The sequence below is a fragment of the Tachypleus tridentatus genome, chromosome 2, assembly GCF_004210375.1.
Source record: "Tachypleus tridentatus isolate NWPU-2018 chromosome 2, ASM421037v1, whole genome shotgun sequence".
NCBI classification, from domain to species: Eukaryota; Metazoa; Arthropoda; class Merostomata; order Xiphosura; family Limulidae; genus Tachypleus; species Tachypleus tridentatus.
Window position 1 is genome coordinate 77,223,725 of NC_134826.1, and position 26,034 is coordinate 77,249,758.

At 30.8% G+C, this 26,034-nt stretch overlaps 1 protein-coding gene across 2 annotated transcripts in view; it reads right to left on the reverse strand.

The window, feature by feature from the left end:
• Nucleotides 1–1,125: 1,125 nt before the first annotated feature.
• LOC143244286 (uncharacterized) overlaps nucleotides 1,126–26,034 on the reverse strand; it is a 130,178-nt gene continuing 105,269 nt past the window's right edge. For both annotated transcript variants that reach the window (XM_076488663.1, XM_076488660.1), the window contains 5 exons: nucleotides 22,634–22,702; nucleotides 19,040–19,113; nucleotides 9,208–9,359; nucleotides 8,976–9,035; nucleotides 1,126–6,229 (listed from right to left, as the gene is read on the reverse strand). In XM_076488663.1, the coding sequence (XP_076344778.1) occupies nucleotides 6,121–6,229; nucleotides 8,976–9,035; nucleotides 9,208–9,359; nucleotides 19,040–19,113; nucleotides 22,634–22,702 (464 nt within the window). In that variant the 3' untranslated portion in view covers nucleotides 1,126–6,120. The remainder of the gene's footprint in view (nucleotides 6,230–8,975; nucleotides 9,036–9,207; nucleotides 9,360–19,039; nucleotides 19,114–22,633; nucleotides 22,703–26,034) is intronic.

A 26,034-nucleotide genomic window follows, 5' to 3' on the forward strand; every position in this document is an offset into this window, starting at 1 on the left:
CTTCTATAAAATTCTTGGGGTTTAGAGGAAAAGAACTTAGGGTAGTTTTGACATCGTCTTGCATAACAAGCTCTTTTCCACCAAGATTGTTCTGCAAACTTTGGAATAGATGATAATCAGATGGAGCAAGGTCTGGAGAATAAGGAGGATGCAGAAGTTTTTCCCAGTCTAGCTCTTCAATCTTTGCAGATGTGATCCTTGGTGTATGGGGCTGTGCATTATCCTGGTGTAACACAACACCTTTACGACTGAGCAAAGCATGCCTCTTTTCTTTCAGTGTAATATTCAAGTGCTCTAACTATTGATATTAGAAGTCTGATGTAATCATTACATTGAGTAGCAGCAACTCAAAGTTGACCACACCAAATGCTCACCAAGAGTTTCCTACGGTGGAGGTTCATTTTAGGCCGTGCTTTAGCCAGTTTACCTGTAGTGAGCCATTCTCTGTGGCACTTAACATTTTTATAAAATATAGATTTTTATCTCCAGTCACTAAACTGTCCAGAAAAGGTGAGTTACATTTGTAAGAGTTGCTCTAAAGTTGGCTTCTGTCAAATCATGGGGAACCCATTTTCCAAGTTTTAACACCTTTTCAAGCTGTTGCAAATGATGGTGAACTGTTGAATTGGGTAGAATTAAGCTTCTGTGCTAGTTCTCCACTTTTTTAGATCATTAATCAAATAAACCCTTATGAAAATAAATGTTTCTTAGGAGCACATTAGGTATATAATGCTTTATGAGTTTTAAAAAAGTGGAGTTGGGTTAGTTTCTTTTATTTGTCTGAACATTTTTATACATGTCCTACTACATATTTCAGTCATTAAAGCCTTGAACAAAGACAGAAATGATGATGCACTTTCTGTATTAAATTTTTGGACATTACTTATGGGATGATCTGATATTTGAAAATCTTATTAGTGAGAGCAAAGAAGCCTTTGCCCAGAACTAGGTGTTATCAGGATATGACAGACACAGTGTTTTATAACTACAAGAAACATGATTGTTATAATTACATGAAATACAGCTATTTATCAGCATATGTAAACTTTGTTAAAACAATATGAAGTGGTTCTAGGTATTGTTTAAAAAGTTTGATAAAAAAATTAAATAAACAGATTACATAAATATGTAAATAAAAATAGTTTTATTTACACTCAGAAGTTGCTATTTCATTCTTATAAAATATTTCTTCTGATACTACTACACTTATAATAATAAAAAAATTGGTACATTTTTAAAGACTTGTGTGCACATTTATAATTTACCAAGATGAACACTCATTAATCAAAAAACTTATTTACAAAAAATGTTATGTACCTTTCCTAACAAAAAAGTACAATATTACTAATACAATAGTTAACTAATGGATTTTAAGTTTAGTTTTATAAACTGTGTTGATGCAATTTGAAAAGCTTACAAATTATATTTTGGATTAAGGAGCTAACTGCGAGAGGGAAATAAAAAAAAAATAGTATTAATATTTTTTGCTTTTGCTCAGTTCTTATTATAGGCATGTGAAACTGAAAACCCACCAAAAGAAATATGTTTAAAATATGTATTACAATATAACTGACTAATTTTCTATTTTTAACATGCCATCATCATTTCACTGATAGAATGTGGGCTAATATGGCTATGAAACAAGTGATTACACTGTGGAATATAGTGTGTACACTAAACACTACAGATAGCTACAAATAAATGATGTAGGATTTAAAAAAACCACAAAAAACAACAAATTTTAAGAAAGATACAAAAGAACAATGTTGACATACCAATAACAAAATAATATGACTTACTGAATTCATATAAAATTTGATTATAAACCTTTTCTATATTACTGTTATTCTCCCTAAAGAACACTTCCAAAAATAATTTGTATAATACTTCAAAAGTGTCATGTACTTTCAAAATTTTGACCTATTAACTTTAAGCCAACAAATTCTGTATAAAAAAAGAATATTTGTATTTAAATCACTTTAAAAAATAAAATTAGATATGCACACTGTATAAATCACTGTTCACATGAGCTTCTAAGAAAATAATATTAAAATTATTCCACATTTAGTTTTAAAAACCATTTCTTTCAATCAGAAATGGAAATGTACATTATTATACCTACTTTTTGTACATACACATTTGAACAAGAACACTATTTAAAAGCAGAGATTTATATATAGTACAGCTTCAGTATATTTTATCAACAAAATATGATTTATAAATAATCTAACTTGTGTTTGACACATACCAAACAACTCATTTTCAAAATGGAAAACAAAACGTATTTCTTAATTTGAACTAGAATGTACCATTTTACTATTTTCATTATTGTTTTAGTTACTTGTAGTCAGGCATAAATGGAAAATTCAAGTAATCCATACAGACCAAAAAACAACATATTTTCACACATTCATACTTAATAGCATTTTATTTGACACCAATCTGTTCTGAAACTTCAAGTACAGTAACTGTGAATTTAGTTAACACACAATCATACATAAAACCTAAAGTCATCAATCTCTTATCATACCATTATGGAGTAATCTTACCCTTACAGAAAACAGAAAAACGTGTGTGTATGCTGCTACAGACACTTACAAGCTTTTAAGTTTTAAACACATTTGAACTAGACCAGGTAACCTACATTCACAGCATGCACTTTAGCAAAAGTTATTGAATGGCTTATTGGTTTTAACAAATATTAGAACATAAATATCCCCAAATAAGAAATTAAATCTTCTTATAGTTGTCAGATATGTTAATATTTTACTAAATGGAAAATGTATTTCCAATAACACCTCCACTGACACTATTGCTATTCTTTGATCTCCAGGGTTTCAGCTTTGCCCATCTCAGCATTGGATTTTTATTCTCCCTGGCTCCAGTTTTTTATATCCAACTCAAATGACTTTGGTGATATCCTCTCCACCTATGTCAATGCATCCTCTATTCTGCTACTGTGTATAAGAACCTCATTCAGAAAATGTTTTCATCTTTTCAAAACAGACACTGTCCCAGTCACTAACACTGGCTCTTAGTTGGGTGGAAAAGTGGGAGTGTGTTAGCAGAGGTAAATATTTGTGGAAATACATTTTTAATTTAGGAAAATATTAACTTCCAAAAGTTACTTCCCATTCACTGACACTATAGCTAGAATTCCATGTTGAGAAGGTGGATGGGCCTGTAGGGGGCATTATCCATACAGAAAGTGTCTGCATAAATCAACAGTGTACTAAGATACTGAGTGGGAGAGCAGCACTACATCCAGAACAAATACTCTCTTCACTGAGAGTACAGTTCTTGTATGACAGTGGAAATAGTACACAAGTAGGCCCCAACCAGGTAATTAAGATTCAACAAGAAGGGGTATTAAGGTGTCTTGGTCCCTATATTCCATGTTGGTGGCTAGGCAATTGAACTGCAGTGTTAGATATAGATATACATGTACTGGATTACGTAAAGCATTCCAAACCACATGAATAACAATGAGAAAATAAGCAACATCAAAGCAGACAAACTTTTTTCTCAACCTGAAGAAGTCCTAAAGGCAACAGCCCAGGCTTGGAACAAGATCATTTATGTTTTACTCAACCAAAGGAACAGAACTCATCCAGTCTGAAATTATGAACATTTAACCTCACTCTTCAAGTAAGCGAGCAAGAAGAAATCTGCTTGCCCCCAGAATTATGTAGAGGAAATGGAACACTGTACTCAACCAAGGACTCAGTATGGGACAGCTTTGCACTGGAGATATGAGGAGATAGTGTACCTCCTTCTATGAACAATATACTAAACTGATAGGGAACAAGGAGCATTTTTCTGATCTCAATGCCAGTACAATAAATAAGGAACTTCCAAAAACCATTTGATTGTGTTATTGATAAACTGCCACCTGAATTTTACATGTAAGTGACTGCTCTGCAATCCAATAACATGTTGAAGGACAAATACAAAGAAGGAAAACTGTGAGTTCTATAAATTCCTTCCAAATGATCAGTATGTTCATTTTAAAAAACTTTACTCATGGATTTATTTCAGTTTTTGGCACTACCTATTTCTGTAGACATTTTCAAAGATGAAGTACATGAAATCTAGTTTCAGATCAGCCTTATCTGATGAGCATTTGCAATCACTTTTAATGACAGAGAGCACTAACTTTGAACCTCAATTAGGAGTAATTTTGTTAGAAAAGTACCAGTTTCACGCTTCTCACTAATAATAAAAAAAGATAACTGTGCATCTTAAATATTTTCAGAATGTGCTCTTATGAGAAATAAATTAGTGATGTTGTATTCTGATCATGTATGCACCCTTACTTAATTGTACCATAACCTTAAAAGTCTAAAACAAAAAATCAACCTTCCAGCCTTTGTCTAAAACAATCTGGAGACCCCTGGTTTAAAGTGATCACAGGGTCCAATCTGGAACCACACATGTTCAAAAGGGGATCAAGTCTTTGAGAATTTAAATGCACATCCTCATAGTAGTGGTAAGCCAAAGCATGCTGTTCAGACAAATGTGGGTAACAAGGCATAGATATCAAATCATGTAAATGAACAGCAAATCCTCCCCCCCAGTATGAACAGGAATATCCAATGAAGGAGGAAAAACAAAATAATCACTCTGACTTTTTCACCAGCATCAAGATAGGATTAGATTAAAAGGAAACTGAAAAATCCTGAAAACCTGATAAACCAGACTGACTAACTGAAGAAAGAGCAGCAGGTGGCTGATCCAAGTTGGCTTTGTGAGTAGCCGATCTAAGAAACAAAGACACTGGGAATAAGAGAGTCCAAGTTACTTCAGACTGTCCCGAATCATCTAAATGAGCTGCCTCAGAACACACTGTACCCCAGGACCAAATATATGTCTCCACGTCATAACAATTCATATCACAGACAGCCTCAACTGCTACAGAATAGCTATATCAGTAGATGGTATGTTTTGGAATCATATCTTATAGTAGTACCAAGCAATTTTTTTTCATTTCATGCAACAACACAATTATTAAATGTTTCCACTGTTTCAAGTGTTTGCCAGATTTACATTCTTTAATAAATAGCACATCAGCATTTCTAAATGAAAAAAACAACAAAAACCCATTAAAATAAGATGTACCAATACTGCATTTTTTTGCTTTTACTATAAGGCCAAAATACTTACTGGGGTGGGGAAAAAACTTTATTTTTCTAGATCCAAATGTAATGAATGTAGTCATGAAAGCAAGGTTTTGAAGAACTTTTACATCTAGATGAATAACCAGCACTTCAGATAATCTGTTTACATGTAAAATGTTGCACCTTAATCATTTATTTGATGTTTTAGCTTCCTTTAAAATTAGAAAATATTTATGTTCTCCAAAATATTTAATGCTTTGACAATTGAATGCGAGATAATTAGATCTTTGATTTTATGAAGGATCACCTGGAAATGTATTACAAAATTAAAATGTATAAAGCTTAGAAAGAACAGCTTTAAAAGAGTTATGGTTTTTTAGATAAATTTTTCCAATTTCAAATATAATTTTTCAAACAGTACTTTGATACAGCAAAGATTCAAAATGGCTATTTAATACATAATTGTTATACTTAGAAATGGCCACTCTGACTTTAGGGTGATGAAAACTAGGGTAAAACAATAACTGTTTATATAGGCCTTTTTGTTTAACAAAGTAAAACACTAAACTCTTACTTCATTTCTAGACTGTTTATACCTGCTAATTACATTGTAGCTCAATATCACAAAAACCAAATAAGCTCAGAGAAACTGTATTTCCATTGTCAATTACAAATATTTTTAATAACTTCTCAGTGATATGGTTGGGATATTTGCATGTAATCATATTTCTTCAAGTCTCTGTGTCATTTACCTTGTTATTAAAGTAACTAAATTACATAAATATAATATTATAGTGTCTCACCTGAAAAAAAAGTGCCTTTGAAATATATTAATTGATCTAAAAAACAAAAACTTATAAAATCACATGAACAGAAAATTGGAACATAGTATAAGGAAAGAGAAATAAGTTAATTATTAGTCTACCAGTTCAATGAACACCGTAACCATAAGACATTATTCAGCAGGTTGGTCAATTCAATTCGAAAAATAATAAAAACATATTCACAAAACCAAGTCACTAGTGTTTGTGACATTGAAGGCAGTTGAAGACACCAGAACATTACTTGTTGATGTTAGACGAACCACTGCATCAGCTGTACCAATAACTGTCCTAAATGTCAAGATAAAAATATTTGATCTTTAGTAAAAAGTGATGGACTTAAAAAAATCTGCAATTGTTATGCATTATATAAACTTTTTTCTAAATTGACAACAAATAAAAGAAACTATTAGTTGAAATAATATTTTTAAAATCTCCAATTTCTGTCGCATACACGTGTGTGTGTGTCTATATACATATCTATCTGAGGGTCTTATTTAAATAAAGCAACTAGATACGGTACTGTACACAACATACATCTGAAAAACCCAAACTGAAACAGTCTTATGATGGCATAAATAACACAGGCCTATGATAGTTTTTATCTTGAAGTTCTGTGGTGATTCCTTTATGCTGAGTCAGAAAACAATAACCATTTTTCTACATCATATATAGAGATTTTTCATAAAATGTCACATTTACTTTAACATAAGCAAATTATTCTCATTGAAATCAGGTTACATTTTGTTATATTTAAAATGTTGACAACCAATGGCTATAGCTTTCTCTTGACCAATCACAAAGTGAGGGTCTTATTGAGAAACACACCACTGGGTAGTAACTGTTTGTATGTACACTTGGACATCACTTTTTTTTTCAATATTATTCATTCCTTGCTAGAGCAATAAGAGATTGTGTAAGTGACCCTAACATATTCTATTTGTAGTAAATCTGTCCTCGAGAAACAGGAAAAACATTACATAATTTGTCAAAAAAACTGTATTAAGCACATTTTGGAATAAAACTTCGGAATCAGGACAAATCATGGGCTCTGCATAAAGTTTGCACCATTTATGTTGAAGAATTGATACAATGGACTGAAAGTAAGGAAAAGCCTTTGATTTTGGAATTCATATAGTCTGGTGTCTGCCCAGAAACCATGGAGATGACTGCTATTATTACTCAGATAACAAGGTTACAGCATTCAAAATAAAAAGGAAATTTCTTATTTGAACCTTCAGTCTACTATAAGATCTGTTACTCATGGACTCAATGTACCTGTATCTATTCCACTGGAGACTCTAGATACAGTTTCATCTGAATTTCATGTCAATAGAAATGATGATAGGTACTGTTTTCAGTCTGTAATATCTGGTGTAGTACAACTTTTTATACAGAAACCCCATGAACTGTTTTGATAAGAGATTTGGGCTTTCCAAAGGATTCTTCATATATTTTTGGGTCCAGATTTTTCCAGTGACATCATTTTACTAGTACAGAAATTCTAAAAACGAATTTGTCATACATTTCACAAGATGGCTCACCAATTTACTTCAATAATATTGCTTAATAAATACCAATGTTACGAGCTGCAGTCAATAAAACAAGTGAGTGAAAAACATTCACTGATTCTCCCAAAAGAAGTCTAAAAGGATATCTCTTTCACAATAGAAACATATATGCATTTGTTCCTACTGCTCATTTGGTTCACTTGACAGAAACATATGAACATTTCAATCTTCTTCTTAATAAGGTTAAATATAGAGAATGTAGTTGGCTACTTTGTGAACATTTAAAAGACCTTTGAACGTTTCTGGGTCAGCAATTGTGTTACATAAAGTTTCCATGTTTTTTGTGTGATGAGATAGTAGAGCACGAAATCAGCACTGGATAAAGAAGCAATGGTCATACAGAGCTGCTCCTCGCTAGTACAGCGGTATGTCTTCGGATTTACAATGCAAAATCAGGGGTTCGATTCCCCTTGGTGGGCTCAGCAGATAGCCCGATGTGGCTTTGCTATAACAAAACACAAACACAACTCATACAGAGCCAACCTGATACCAGGACCAAAAAACAATGAATGTGAAAGTTTGGTTGACATAAAGAAAGTCCTATTACCTCCACTCCACATAAAACTGGGCTTGATGAAGCAATTTGTAAAGGCCTTAGACAAAGATAACTACTGTTTCAAGCATCTATGTGGGCAATTCTAAACTCTCTTGGATGAGCAGTTTGAAGAGATAATGAAGAAATTTGAAAAGAAGCATTCTTAAAGATGCTACTGACAATTTTTTTTAAGAAAAGACAAGGACCCAAATTGCAAAATTATTGCCAATAACACACTTGATAAGTTGAAAGAGTTGGGTTGTAGTATGAGCTTGAAAGTTCATTTCTTACTTATCACATACAAAATACTTCCATGAAAATATCAACAAAGACTAAGGAAGGAGGTTTCATCAAGACAGAACATTAGCATAATGGCTAATTATTACTGGTCATTAAAATGAGATGCTCCAGATGTAATACATAAAAGAAAGACCACAACACATAGTTTTGAGACCACAAAAATGTAGAATTCACAAAATATCAGGATGAATGAGGATGCAATTTGTTTAATACCAATGATGTTTTATTTTCTTCAGTTTGTTTGTATTTTTGTTAAAATATATAATAATAAAAAATATTCATTATGGTAAGTGAAACAATAATTTGGTCTAAGTAAGTTTTTCTTCATGATTTGTAAAAAAATCCTTATATGATGGCAAAATTCATATTATTTTCAAAATCTGCATAGTTAAATTGTGGAAAACCTATAAGTAAAACCAAAACATTTATGAAGTTTAAATTTGGCTGTGTAATTAGTAATCTAGATAGTCTAAAAAAGGCCCAAAACTGGAGTCCATGATTGTACTTTGTCACCTAACACAGATTTTATATTGTATATTACACCTCACATCATGTTTAAAGCACTGAATTTAATTCCTTATTTAATTTAATACTAATAATTTAGTAATATTTACAAGAATTCTATGCTTACCCTAAAATACCAAGAAAAATTAGCCAGCAATCAAAGAGCCATTCTCCTCTTGTGATGGAACTAGAAAACGTAATTTTGGTATAAACAAACAAAGTAAAAGTAAAAAGCAGTAATATTTAATGAGCTTACATATAATAATGAATTTGATAAGATCTAGCACAGACAATAAATGAAACTAAGAAGTTATACTGCAATCATCAAACTAACATTCACACCACAAATAAAAACTCACTTTTTAAATAAGAGGATATGGAAGAGCCCTGGTAGGATGAAGGCCAATAATGTGCAGCATGTAGCTCCAACCAAGGCCATCAGATTAGCAAAGTTTGGCACAGCAGTAACAATCAAGCCTGTTACAGAGACTACCACAAGTCTCAAGAAATTCTATCAAGCAATAAAGAAACATCATTAACACCAATACTTTACTATTATGAGATTTATTACTGCTGAAACTTTTTGTGTAACAAGGAAATTTTACAATTATTAAAATCTTCTATGTTTAAAGAAAAGGAAGTTTTGCAATGATTTGTTATAGCTTAATTGATGTTATAACATCATGAAAGAACAAATAATCAAGATTATAACCAAATAATTTTAAAATATTATTTCTCAGAAGTATTTTCAAACATGTTTTAGCATTAGGTATTATGAGAAATGTGATTTTTCATTTTTTTTTGCAACATCTTAATTTATTTATTTTTAATTGAAAAAAATGTGTATAAAAATAAACTTAAAAATTCAACAAATTTAAGTTCCTTTTATAATACATGTATAACCAACACCACACACTCAAAATAATATTTTTGTGAAACTGTTACAAGCACTTATTAGTGACTACAGCACATCCTTATATCATATTGCTTATATACTACAAGAGGCTGTCACAGTTATAAGTAGAAATATTTAGCCATTATATTTTTTTCTTTGGCAGTAAAATATCAGGGAATAAGTATATTTGCAATTATTATTATTATTTTGAATTTCACGCAAAGCTACACAAGGGCTATCTGCACTAGCCTTCCCTAATTTAGCAGTATAAGACTAGACGGAAGACAGCTAGTCATCACCACCCACCACCAATTCTTGGGCTATTCTTTAACTAAAAATAGTGTGATTGACCATCACATTATAACACTCCCACAGCTGTAACGCCGAGCATGTTTGTTGTGACAGGGATTTGAATCCACAATCCTTGGATTACGAGTCAAGTGCCTTAACCACCTGGCCATGCTGGGCCATTTGCAATTATGTTAAAGCTTATAACAAAATGTTGTATATTATGTTAGTGTTGAGAACTAATGTAATTTCAGATAGATAAGTTTCATGTGCTGAGCAATTATTTTATAACAGTAGGCAATGTAAAGAAAAGAAAAAATTATAAAAATGGATTCCAGATGAACCATGATAATAGGAAAAACCTGGTCTGTAAACCTTGGAAAATAAGTAATAAGCTATTGTACTACAAATTATTTTTGATCTATGTTTATGAATCTTCAAAGATACTTTGAAATTTGTTTTACAAAAGGTCCTTTACTTTGTACCAAAAACTATGTTTAGGAAATTAAAAGATAATTTAAGTTTGAAGAATGTTGTTTCACTTGTTGATTGTATTTAATTAAAAAAAAAACAGAAACCACAAACAATTACATTTTACAGAATTACAAATGTTACAATAACTAAAACTAAGGTTAAATTAACAATATATTTAAATTAATTGTCAGTTTGTTACTAAAATTTTGCTGATAATTCTAACTGATACAGAAGGAAGTCTTATATACTGATTTAAATTTTACTTAACTTTTGATATTTCATTCAACACTTTATTTTGTGCATTATAAAAGGCACAATAGCAACTAAATTTTACTTAATTTTCTACATTTTTTAATTCTTTCATTCATACTCTCAAGTTAATGGTTTCAGGTTTTCTTCTGAGAAGAAGAATTTATCTGAAGAAGAAGAACTGAATGCTGTTTGCAAACAACAAGAAAATATCTAGTGAGTATTAAACCAGATAAAGAAAACAGCATTTTTATTTTTATCAGGAAGGTCACAATGGGGAAAAAAAATTGTAAGTTTCTGGAATATAACAGTAAATTTTTAAAGCTACATAAAGGTGCACATATACTGGATATACAAACTTTAATAAAAAAATAAGGAAATTAACAGAATGATTGAACCAGCTGGTTCACAGACAATTCACTTACTTAAAATATATACAGTAAATACAGATGAGTTTCTAAAATGCTTAACTTTTCAAATTAGACCAAGAAACAGTTAAAGCTAATTTTGCTATTAAATCCTAATGCATCAATTTATATTTACAAAAAATAACAGATTTCAAACAAACCTTCCAGACTTGAACAATTATTATTATTATTATAAGATTATGTTATTTGATTTTAAAAATTGAGTGAACTTCGAAATTTTGTTATTCATAACCTGGGATACTTTAATTTTAATAACTTTTCTCAAATCATTGGTTGCAACAGGAGAAGCAAAAATTAAATCAGAAAACAAATTTATTGTTTATAACAACTTTTAATGTAAAAATACATTTCGTATTTAATCAGAGACATATACATGTATCATCAGATTGATGTGGTCAGTATGGATTCCAATTCCAACTCAGAAGAAACATTACTAAAGAATAATGATTTCATGAAGGTCTATATAATTCTAAAAACTTTATTGCAGTATGTATATTGATCACTCTTTACAAAATCATGTCTTTCTGTTTCTATGAAATCCAAACATTTGTTACACATATATTAAAAAAATGAAAATGAACAGAAATACCATCTCTCTTATTTCACAAACAAATGTTGGAACATGTGATTCTCTGTTTCTGTCAAAAACTTATTCAGCTAATTAAGTACCAACTGTTTAACAACACCAACATAAATTTTAATATTATGAAACATATACAGATATTAAGATGAAAAACAGCTCAAGATACTTGAAATTTCTGTAAGGGTTAAGCTAAAGCCATGTCTGAACTAATATAATTTGGTTGTTTTGATGGTAAGGTAGTTGAAAGGACTGTTCTGATGTAGATTTGTTTTAAAGGAACTGAGAAAATTTTTAATCTAGTGCTTTTTTAACAGCTTAGGCACCCTATATCCTACTCTGTATCAGTTAACAAAACATTAATAACTTGAAGAAAAAAGGTGGAAGACTTTCGAAACATCATTCTTTACAGCTGCCATCCATTCTATGAAGTTTCATCAACAATGTTAATATTAACTGAAAAGTGGAATCATTTCACATTTTTGTAAAAAAATCTTATGTAGAAACTTGATCTTGATATTTACATCAGACATTTTTAAAAATGTTCAAGGCAGGTATCCTGCTCCCTGTTACAAGATGTCTAATAATGTCTACAAGGATATGAGAGGTGGTTAAGGTCTGCATAGTTGATGTGTACAACTAGGAAGGGCCACCAAATTCAAGCAAAAGTACTATGACAGAATGAGAAAAGAATGGTCCAGTTTTGGTACTCGCTAGCAACATGTATATGGTTTGACAGATATTCTAGTAATTTGATTCAATGATGTACAAGTGGTGTCAATATATCACAGATGAGCCTCTAGTAAACTGGCTTGACCACAAGTTTAAGGTTGAGACTGACAAGTTGTACAAAGACAAGAGATGCTGTATAATGTCACACTGATTCACCCAATGAGGAGAAAAAGCTAAATGTACATATTTATCAATTACTGACAAGTCAGGATAGTTTGTTGATCATAAGATTAATAGGACTGAAAGGGTTTAGCAGCTTTTACTCTAAAAAATATTACAGAACTGCAGTTACCAAGTCACTGGTTCAGAAAGTAATCTAAGAAAGTTACGAAAGTAATCTGCAGACAAGCCATAGACAGTCAATTTGAACTGCCAGAGTATGTGACAATGTGTAACAATGATACAGGTATATGGTAACATATATCTATGAACCAATGTATGTGTGGTCTTATGTATATAGATAATAAACTAAGTTTGTCATCAGTATTGTATCACATGAATAGATCAAATATACAAACAATACTTCTGGTAAGCAACACACAAATGTAAATTAAGGATTTGATCTTGATGCTATAATTCTGTGATATGAGATTAACTCCTGTTACTAACCTTAACAGCATTATTTGAAGATAAAATATACCCGTTATTTTCATTAACACTGGTGACAGAATGTTTCAGTTTTTCTGTTGAAATATTTGGCAAGATTCATGATGACAAGAAAAGTCACTTGTAGAGTGAGTATGGCTGGTATGGGTTGAGAAAATTTTATATGTAGAAGAGTGAACAACATTTCGACCTTCTTTGGTCCTTTATATAAAAATATTTCTCAACCCATACCAGCCATATTTACATACATATTGGGCAAGATCTGAATGAAGAGTAATGACAAAAACAATAAGAATGAGAGAAACTACTGTTTTTTGGAAAGAGTTGTGTAAAGTATTTTGACTAGATTAAATTCATGTTTTATTTGGTTGTGCTAGACTAACCATCACTGAAACAAAGTCAAGAAGATAAGGCTTTAAACTTTACAAAGGTTGAGGCACCAATATCTTAAGTGTTCCTGAGATCAGTCTCAGAGGCAGGTGAGTGTAGAACTCCTAAAGAAAGTGCTGAAGGGGATAACAAACAAATCCAAGGTCACAGAAGATCCCCATTTTCTAGTAGCACTGTCAAGAAAAGGATGCAATATGGACTGAGGCTTGGATTCTCTACAACATGGAGGGGGCTAACTGCAGCAAAAAAAAGGAGATATGTCACTTGTGGCTCAAGTTGACAAACACAAGGATGGCCCTGGCAAAGTCTGAGTCATTGAGAGGGCTAAAATAGGGGCCAAGTCATAAAACAACTGCAGTACTTGAGGAAATGGTTATGAAGAAGGGAGTGAAGCTATATGTTTGTCCTAAGTAAGTTATGTATATTTTGTTTCCTTCCTTTTGCTTTTCTTTGCTTTCAATTTGTTACTCAAAAGTAATAGAAAGTAGAACTCAAAACATACTGAAGTTTATATACAACAAAAAAACCTTTAAATATGTGTGATAATTATAAAACAGAATAAATTCCTAAAGGTATGCATAACCAGCTACAAAACAGTTTTCTTAATAAAATAATATTAATGAACTAAATAACAACAATAAAGAACAGAGATCAAAATAGTTTTAATAATAAAACCAGACCCTGGAAACACTTACCCTTTCTCATCTCGAGGCATAAACACATCCATTATAAAAATTAATTTGTTTACTGTCAGAAGAGAGTTTGAATAAATTAGTGAATGTATGCATCAGTTAAGGCTAAATGACTAAAACTAGATGTTTTACTCTTTCAAAAGACCTCAAACTCATGACTCAAGACAAAATAATCATTATTATTATTATTATGTGATGCAACATGGTTCCAACCACATGAGTCACTTTATCAGCAGTGTATAGCAACAGCTGAAAACTGTACTTGGTATAAGCAAACAAAATGCATCCAAAACAATTCTTTTCATTCTCATCAACAAAACAGTTTGTACATAAACTGCATTTGAAAGCTAATTTCTTGAAGGCAAATTATGCAATTTTTTAATATTCTTTTAATTACACTGCACAACAAAGTTATTGCTTCTTGAACACTGTTGGGTGCTCCTTATAGATTTTTGGCTGCTAATCACGAAAATCACATCCAAATTTTCCCATCAAGTACCGTTTCATCGAAATCTTCAGTTTTGCTACAATTGAAAAACATTATCAGGGCAACTGGAATGCTTGCTGACTACTGTTGGACACTGCAACGTGATGCACCAAACATTGAATACAAACGAAAATGAGGAGCAAAGCACTTTTAATTATGTTGAACTTAATAGTGTATTAGAAACATAAAAGCAATTAAATACGTTATTGCTGGTAAACAGTTAACTGTCTATTTTTCAGAGTTCCCATGTGATGAAGCAAAACCAAAACTATATTTATGCATACCCACCAGGTACCTGTCACAATCAGCAAAACCTTTTCAGGAAGCAAAACTTTTCAAAAACATTGTTGTGCAGTGTTATATATAGGCTTTGTGAGCTCACATTAACATTTAAGAGACCTCTTTCCTGGTTTTCTTTTTTGTTTTCTCTCATCATCAGTGGTGCAAATTTTGGTCAGAAATGAGTTATTATCATTTGATTTTTATTCCTTGTCCAGTTGGATCCATAAGTTGTATTCAGAAGAAATCTAAGTACTACTTCATCAACAACTTCAAAATTCAAGTAACTTTCTTGCAAAAGAACTAAACTGGCACAATTTTTACTCAGAGAAAATTAGCAGTCATATTGTTCTGATAAAAATGAATAAACCCTTATAACCCAAGTACTTTTGAAACATGGACCTTTCTTCTTCAAGAGTAAACTGGGAATGTTTGCCCCTGAAGAAGAATGGTTATGATGTTTGTTACAAGTTGAATACTTAAGTTCCTAAAACCAACCCATGACAGTTGCTGAGTGATGCATTCCATCCTTTAACTACAATAACATTACATTGTTGTTCTGGGGGCAAAAAATTTGAGCACAAAGGGAATTAATGGAAGCTTAACAGCACTGAATGTATAGACCAACAGCAGAAGTTCTACATGAAAGAAAAGGAAACAATGGTGTATACTGAAGGCAACTGAAGACAGCCAATCAATATAGTACCTAACAATATGACATACCAGAAGATTTGCAAGGTTCAAAACTGAATTCTGATTGATTCAAAACACAGTATAGCATTTTGTAACTTTGTATATCTCAATTAATCTTAGTTTACTAAACCTCATCATTATGCTTAGAGATTTGAGTTTAAAGTCATTTAAAAGAGGAAAACAGATTTTTAATTAAATAGAATAAACAATGTTAAGTGAAAAAGTTTCTTAATTCTGTATTAGTATTAATTTATAACAGATTTACAATGAGCAATAAATCAGCTGCAAACTGAGGTTTAATTTCTTTAATTTATTCAAACTTTTCATGGTAAAAAGATATATTTCCAGAATGTGCTGAGTTATAACTTCAGGTGAAAAAAAGTAGGTATTCCCAGGTTCTGAGAAGGAGCATAGCCACACCACCATGTTTGAGGGTTTGAACTGATTGCCCAAGGTCAAACCTTTCTGAGCAGACATATACACATTCAATCATTTTTCTCATCTTAGGGATTTTGGATCCTCAACTACACTAAAATTACTGCATCTCAAGTTTTTTTCAGTTGCAGATGTAATGTTTTCTCATAAATAATGCAGTGAAAATGTCAAAATATTAAAACAAAACCATAATCTATATGAAAGTCTCTTATATGCAAAAAATCCCTGCTAAAAAGAATGTTTATAATCCCCTTATTTGCAAATGAACAAAATATTTTGACATACAACAGCACCATTTCTGGATGATATGTGAATGTCTGCAACTGTGTTTCTTTTAATCCCATTAAATTTAAACTAGTGTCAGAATATTCTATTTTTTCTACATTTTTTAGTGAGATACTGTTATAATACTACCTCTGATATTCAATTTTGCCAGTCCTCTGTATAGTAGTAAGGAGTTTGGGAAATTGGAAATTAACAAACTAATAGAATATGGAAAATGAAAACAGATTCAGAGCATAAGAAAATAAATATTATTTTTAAAGAAAGTCTAACAGATTTAAAAGTCAATACAGAAGATTCAAGAATAAACTCAACTGCTACTGTTTTAATATTAGTACAAAACAGCTAAGTTCAGGCTCATGTTGAAATGGAGGGTTGATGAAATGGGAATTGCCGAAACTTGGTAAGATTTGAAGCTCATAGATAATATGAATTATCTTGAAAACTCATATAATAATTTTTTTAAAATTAGTGACAGATTTTCTAAAAGAGGGGACAGAGTTATAAAAAGTGTATTTTTAGTAGAATTTAAACTTTTAAACTTCAGTAATTAAATGTATGTTTTCCAAGATTTTCAAAGCCTTGATATAAGAGAAAGAGCAGGGCACTTTCAAGGTCTTCAAGCAAGTGTAAAACTAAAATACTCTTAGTTCCTAAGGACTCAAGGTCCATCTTCAAAACAAACTTCTGCCTAACTTAGGAATCAAAAGTTTACACCAACCCATCAACTATCCTTAACTTTAATAAATCTTTAGTTAAATTTAAAACCATAAATGGCCAAAAAAAATGTTATAAATAATTGTAAAATCTTTCATTTTGTGTAAAATCAGTGGAAAAATCCAAGTAACTTTGATGAAAAACCAACTGCCTAAAACCTGCTGAAAATGAGATTACATCTGACTTATTCTCTTCATCAGCAGTGATTCACAATCATGTCTTGTAAAGCTTGTAAAGAAAATCACAATGTGTTAAGCCTTTTGACAAGTAGATGTAAAAAGAGAATTGAGAAGGCTGTACATATGAAAGTGTACTAAAGACAAGAATGTTTCACTGATGTATATTTTTAGTTATCACACTACAGTATCGCATTGCAGAAACCTCTGTCCATCCTAAAGTTTAATATGTAGCTACCAATGCTATTGATAGCATTGTGAAAAGAACTTGCTCTGATACAAGTTAATGTGATTGAAAATAAAAACCTTGTCAATATTCAGTAATAAAATGAGCAACACTGCAGTCACTCTTCTTTCTTTGTATAATATTCACATTAAAAACAGGTAAACTGTGCATTATATATATGTTTAATATTGTACATGCAAGCAAAAAAGGTACAATTATAAGAATATGTTTTTTGCTTCTATATTGCAATGAATTATCTTTATTGTGATTCACAGGAATCAGATCAGAGGTCACTGTCAGTCAGTTTTTAAAAGTGTTATACAGTATTCATGCATTTAATCATATGTGCACAGATGGAGGTCAAAGTGTACATGCCTTAGCATTTCACAGATCACTATTCAACATGATATTATGCATTTGATTCCAGAGTTACCAACTATTCATTTTACCATACATTGTTAATTTAGTAAAGTCTACAGTAAAAAAACGTAAATGCCAAACACAATATACAGGGACAAATAAAAAGTTGAAGATATACACTTTAAATGTTCTAGAGGTAATGCATGTTCAACGTGAAAAATGCAGAATGGAGAAAAGTACTTTTAATCTTCACATGAACATCAGCTTGTACTCTGTACTCATACCTGAGTCAGATTGATATTGTCAATTCACAAACAAATCTTGGGTACGAGGACTTCTGAACCACATGCGATCTTTTATGTACAAGAGACTTCTATATTTTAGTAAAAACTTGTTGTATGTCGTGTAGATAAACATAGTAAATTCAGAATTATAATCAACATTCTTTCTCCCTAAGTAATGACAAATAAAACAACATATGAAATACAATTATTTTCTGGTGCTAAAGATAAATCGTGACACATAATGGCCAACTAGGATTTATAATCTCTCACAAAAAGTGGAAGGGGGTACTTATAGAGGTTGCCCATTTAAAGGGACAAATATGGTAATGAATTTTAAAGTGAGACCTTATTATACATGAATTCTTTTCTTCAAAAATTTATTTCTTATGCATTTTTCATGATGTTTATTTCAACTCTTGGTATAATAATCACTTGAAGTTACTGCATCATATCTTTTAACAAGTAGATTTTAATAAACCTTAAACTACTACTTTATGTGTTCTGTCAAATTAGTTTGTTTTTTTTACTTTATACAGACATATATATATTACAATCCAATTTTTGGATAAATTTTTAATATAATGCAACTTCCATACAATGTTGTTTTCTATATGTGCATTACTGGAAGTGTGATAAAGTTCCAGAAGCTGACAGTTTATTATCTGTATTTGTTTGAAGTAGGCCTGCATCTTGAAATTCAGTGAAATATCTCAGAATTGAGTCTTACTTTCACCAAGTGAAACTACTTGCATGAACAGATATGTATAATACTATTCATTCTGTGCTATCTAAAAATTAGAATTGTTTTTGAGCTTAAATCCTAAAACCTTTTTCAGCAAAAAATCCTTTTTTCTTGTTAACATGAGTGTACCAAAAAGAATTAACTCAATCCAGTAAGTTTTACACAGAACATCATACCTCTAGATGAACAGGATTCTCTCTTATTGGAAGGCAACGGTTTTCTAATAGCTTTGTTACAGGAAATATCATCACTGAAACAGAGAAAAACAAAATAGACAAGAATATTAACTGGAATTTGTTTGTGAAGTCATTTTACAAAAGAAAGCAAGAACATTTATTCACAAATACATAACAAAATCAACATGTTTTGTAATTAACATAAATGTCTGATCAGTTGATATTACATGGCACTGTTAACACAAAAGCACAATATTTAAAAGTTATATATATCTATACCAGTGTTATTTTATACAGATATTTAATATACAAATACTGAAAGTACTTTCACATTTGAAATATAATTTGTTTTTATTTGGTTCATGGCACTTTGCAGCTTTAACACTGCAACACTGCTTTTAACAAAGTCGAAAAAAACACACACAGACAGATATATATACACACACATACATTCGAATAAAAGTATTCTAAACAAGTATTTTACAAAATCTGTAAACAAGTAACACCTGTAAATGATAGTTCAAAGTTTGAGATATTAAAAAAACAAAAACAAATTATTTACATAAATTTTATCTTTTTTTATTATTGTTAGAAAAGCAAAATTGAAAACAAGAAAAAAAGATTTTTTGTAACAAGTGATACACTGTAAAAATATTCTGAGCATCCTAATGAGCTCTGACTTGATTCTCTAACATGAAACTGGTGCTGATATATTATAAACCTTAAACATTTTGTTTAGCAAAGATAACTTTCATTGTAAATTGTAATATATAAATACAGTTTCCAGAAATGCAGGAAAAAGATATAAAGTTCCATCTGTATTTGTAATATTAGTACCAGTAATATAACCTAAGTTACACAGCTGATACTTTAAGTGTATATAAAGACTAACACCTTGTCTATTTTTTCAGTATTTTGTTTATAACAAGGTATATAGTTAAGTTTTTAGGCTTTTCTATAAAGTACAATAGCAATGATATTACTTATGGCAATCAAAGTACTGCACTTTTATATCCAAAAACGGCTCGTTTGGGTTGAGAAAATATTTTACATAGAAGAGCGAACAACGTTTCGACCTTCTTCGGTCATCGTCAGGTTCACAAAGAAAGAGGTAACTGACCGGAAGCTGACCACATGTTTGAAAGGGGTTGTGTAACTGTGTGTCGAAATGTAGAGGGCGGTATTAGATGTTTGAATATATAATTTTATTTATTTTATTATATTAATATAGGTATAAAGGCGTTCCTTTATATTGGTTTATTTTGGGTTTAAGTTGTTGTATAAGTAAGGCTTCTTTAATTTTGCGTTTGTTTATGTTTGTTTCTTTATTTAGTATTTGAGTGTTTTCTATGGTTATGTTGTGTTTATTTGACTTGCAGTGTTCGAAAACGTGTGAAGGTGACTTTTATGTTCTTTGAATCTGGTTTCCATTTTTCTACTTGTTTCTCCAATATAGAAGTCGTGGCAGTTATCACATTGTATTTTATAAATAATGTTGGTGTGGTGTTTGTCAGTGTAGTTTTTACATAGTATAGACCTCAGTTTTGTGCCTGGTTTTGAATAAATTTGGTATTAACTGGAATGTCATATTTTGTTACTAATTTTGCCAAATGTTGGTTATTTGTTTGCTGATGTCAGGAATATATGGTATACAGCAGTATATGGTTTCGTGGTTTTTGATTCGTGAGCTGTATTTGGTGGTTGATTTTGCTTTTTGTCTAGGTGTGTGCGTATAATGTTTTCTACGGTTTGTGGAGGAAACTTATTGATGTTGATGAAGTATTGTTTTATTTTGTCTAATTCATCGTTAATTTTATCTGGTGAGCATAGTTTTATGGCTGTGTTTATTTGGTTTCTTAGTATGTTGAGTTTTTGCTTTGTTTCATGTGCTGAGTCTCAAGGAATGTATAGTCCAGTATGGGTGATTTTTCGGTGGATTTCTGATTTGAATTGTGTGTCGGTTCTTGTAATTTTGAGGTTAAGAAATGATATTTGATTGCTTTCTTCCTGTTCACATGTGAAGTTAATGTTGGGATGTATAGAGTTAATGTGATTGAAAAAATTAAGTATGTGTTCTGTAGATTTGAATCCTGCAACCCAACATTAACTTCACATGTGAACAGGAAGAAAGCAATCAAATATCATTTCTTAACCTCAAAATTACAAGAACCAACACACAATTCAAAACAGAAATCCACCGAAAAATCACCCATACTGGACTATACATTCCTTGGGACTCAGCACATGAAACAAAACAAAAACTCAACATACTAAGAAACCAAATAAACACAGCCATAAAACTATGCTCACCAGATAAAATTAACGATGAATTAGACAAAATAAAACAATACTTCATCAACATCAACAAGTTTCCTCCACAAACCGTAGAAAACATTATACGCACACACCTAGACAAAAAGCAAAATCAACCACCAAATACAGCTCACGAACATTAACTTCACTTGTGTAATAATCTCTAAAACTTCCTAAGTAACTACATTTGTTTACCCTAAATAGCTTAGAACTTGTAATGGTATACATCTGTTTCTACTTAACTTTTGTTGCTTTTTGAACCCTGTCTAACTAATATCCCCACTACATAAATTGCAAATCACTTGGCAAACATATAGTTACCCTATTGAATTATATAACACACAAGCTCCTCATGAGTTTCTTGCAAGTGAACCTTGTGAAAATGTTTTATTATTATAATTATAATTTTACCTAATTTAATATAAGGATTTTCTAAATTTTACATATGATAATATATAAACACAAAAACAACAAATATTGTTATTAGAAATATTGTTCTTATTGTATTTTGCTCTTGACTGTTGATGAAATTTTACCATACTTTTTTATATTAATGACAGCTGCACTAAATAATTTGTTATTTGATTAAATAATGGATCAAAGACACAGAATAATAACACACAAAAACAAATAATGTCCTATAACTGACATAATTGTTATGGCTTTCTAATTAAGCAATAAGAGCCATTACAAATTTTTTCTATGCTTATTGACGTTTCTTATGGGAATAAACTTTAAAATGGAAGGAAAATAGACATTTTGTTGTACAGAAAATAATGTAATAAAAATATCATTTGACAGATTAATACTCTGGTTTTCTATCTGTTGTAAATAATATGGTATTAAACACAAGAGAAAAGTATTGACATTTTGTGAAAGAAAAGATGTAGCAAAAAAGGGTTTGATTTCTATATTTTGTTCTGTGATAATCAATAAAAAAAGATTATATTGCAATAATTATTTTCTAAAAAACATCTTGGAAGTACTTTGAATTTCATTTAAATAGCTTATGAATTTACTTATGTTTTGCTCATGAATTTTATTTAATATATAGTCACAACTTATATTGATTTCTTTTTTTTTCAGTGTTTTTCAAAAATATGTATTTTATGTGTTATTTTCAACAATGTTGTCTAAAGTGCAGTGTTAAAACTGCAAATGTTTTCCCAACCAACTAAAATCTAGAGAGTAAATATAAATAAATGTTATTGGAAATCTCATGACATATATATATATAAAACCTCATTTAATCATACTAAAGAAGAAAATTTTTTGACTTACCAGGATATGTAAAAAATAAAGATACACAGAGGCACACTTTCACAAGCATTGCAAAGTTAATACCTCCTCCTGATACATAAAAAGGAAAAAAAACATAACTGAAATTACAAGTCCTCATAAAACAATAAACTTTTTCAAATTTTGTTCAAATATTATTAACAGTAATTGTTTCATTTGCAAGTGCTTTACACCTGGATGTAATATACAAAAATCCTAGTTTTCCTACAAATTTATACAATGCACTTGAAAGCAAGGGATGTATATATTTTGTATACATAAAAAAATATCACTCCAATTAAATAATGATATAAAAGCAGCATTACACCTTCCAAGTTGTTGCATATGAAGCTTCTGTAGAGGAATGAAATGTTAGTTTCTCAAGGCTCTTTAATAATGAAGTTTAAAATTTTCATATATGGCATTATCACTCTAATAACTAGCCATTTCAATATCTGAGTTTACAAGTGATGTAAAAACTAGTATAAAATAACAGCTATTATTTAAAACTTGCTCAGCAATATTACACATTACAAGAAAGTTACACACAAGTTTGTACACTTAACATTTAATACTTAAAGACAGAGGTTACAATGTTTAACAAATTCTGCTTGTATATTTCGTTCCTCCATGATTTATCAAATATACTCCATACTTCTTTAACTTTTAAATTTTGTTGCTCAAAACACACTTCACAAAATTATAATTAAGTTACTGAAATAAACTTTCTACAAAAACACTTGAGTGTCAATGAAAAATTTATTAAACACATCTTATAAAGAAGAAAACTGCACAAATGGACTTATCTATTAAATTAACTTTAAAATTTGTGAATCTGTATATAGTCGTGAAATGAGCAGAAATATAGCAGAAAGATTTAATGAATGGTTAAAAGGGCATTCACATGAAATTAATATATACAAAAACTTTACTATAAAAGAAACTACAAAAAAAATAGGTACTGTGTAAAGAACAAGATGTAAACATAGGATAAGTTAAGAAAGCATTAATATCAAAAATACAAAAATCTAACATAAATATTTCTAAATGATGTTCATTTTTTCTTTGTTAAACACCTTCTATTGAATGACTTCTTTTTAAACAATTTAAAAGCCAACATATATTCTGTCCTACTTCAGATTTATTTTTATGTACTGCACATTGGTCACAAAACATCATTCAATATTTGTTAGTGAAAAGAGGAGCTGTACTGTGTTTGCAAATATTTACCATTGCTCAGCAACCAAGAGATAGTTAAACACATGCCGATGCACTCATACTTACCTCATTTCATGTTTCCCACCTGTCCTCTACAGTTCTTGTGTGAATTGATTTGGTTAGTTATAGCTGATCTTAGTGATTAAAATGTATAAGATTACAGAGGATGCTAGTTACAATAGTGAAACTGTCACACTCCTATTGGTGGAGAGTTGCTGTTTGACCACTTGCATGTTGTTATATAATAATAAGTGGAAGTAACAAGACTAGTGACAAATCAAAGATTGTGCTGATAGAGGGCAGTACAAGTGGAGATAAGATATTGTATCAGATGAAAGATTTTTAAAAGCTTACATACATTTTCTCAATCAAAATTACATTCTCACATGTTGCATCTAGTTTTCCTTAAGGTATAAAATATGTCAACTCTTTCATGGATGAAATATTTGTTATCTCTTCTTTCCCTGTTTGGTGCCTTAAGTTTTTTGTCCTTTTCACTTTGGAAAAAGTTTATTTTCAAGGACAAATCAATACTACCAAGAGTTAACTTAATCTCTCTTGTAAAGTTCCTGATATCTATGTCACTGTGAAAAATGTGCATTCATCAGGCACTTTTATGTCTATTTTGACCACCCATTATCACAGTCATCAAGTCCAATTAAGACATTTCTTTGACTTTAATGTAAACCATGAGGAACAGATTGAATAATTCTTGCCCACTTTCATGATTTTCTTAATTTCGTTTTTGAATCAAGTGTTGGATTGAGAAGAGTTCTTCACTTTCTGGCATTCTTCAGTTCTTTGTGTGTGTAGCAACTCCAAGGTTTATTTTCTAAATCATAATCAATTTGCTTGACATTAGATATCAAACACGGTATTAGTAAAGCAAGTTATCTTCTGCAAGTTCTGCAAGGCATTCAGTACATTAACCACATAACTACCAACCTTTTAACTTGTTCTTCTTAATCTTTCCATTCTGTTGAAACACTATGCTATTGTTAACATATGTCTCAAGTGAATGATGCTCATTCCAGGTCCTCAAGTTTAAGTTGTGGAAAAATCAATCATGTCCTTTAGTACCAATGAATCAAGAACTTGCTTTCTCTTGAGTATTGTAAAGTTGAAACTAAGCAGCACATCCCAACCAGTCTCTAAAGGTAAATAATGTGTTATGTATACCTTTCTAATGATTCTGATTGCTCATCTATTTTCTGAGAACCTTTGACAGGCTGCAAATGATGAGAAGAAATTAATAATTCGTATCTGCTTTTCCATTGACTGACCAAATAATGTAATGACAGTCAAACAAACCAGTACCTGCTATTTACTTCTAATTTTAGTGTCCTTTCCTATGTCTATAGTTGTTACTATTTGGTGTGCAGAACTCAGAAAGCCTTTGTAACAAAGTGGTATTCTTAAGAAAAATGATTTCCATGGAAGTATTAGATATATAGATAGATCCACTAATAACAGCAGGGTTGGCCAAGCCAGGAAAGTTTGCGGAGTTGTCTGCATACAAAAAAGTTAACCGAGTTTTCTCATGTATGAATTAATGTGACAGAAACAGTTTTAAACGGAACATAATTTTATTATTAAAAAAACAACAACAAAAAAAACATGTAATCTTGGTCATAGGAATACAGCTGATTATCTACTAAGGTTGTGGTAGTCATGCAGCTTTCACTCCTTCAGTAATGATCTCTGCAAAAAATAAAACATGATCTCAAATAATGTCTTTACATGAAGGCCTTCTAACTGAACCAAGAAAGTGCACTGAATTAATCAGGTAGGCCCTATTTCTTTGTCCATTTGACATGTCATCTTGTAATCCTTATTTTCTGTCATAGAAGTGGTTGATTATATTGTATGGACACTGCCAATTCAGTCAGCAAAAGATGATACAACCAGTGGTCCTTTCAACATAAATACAATATTACTACAAAATTCCCTCTGACAGAATAGGTATTATTTACTACAGAGAACAAAGATACAAAGCCATCTATAACAAGGAAACTTCAGTGATTGTTTGGACCATGTGTTTAAGCTTCAACTGTATAGAACTAAATAAACTAATATTGCAAAAGTTCTTATTTAACTAAAAACAAAGAAAAATGTGGTATGCCAGTATTTTTTACCAATGCAGAAAACTAATTATTTTAATTACTACAGCATAATGAATGAGGTAG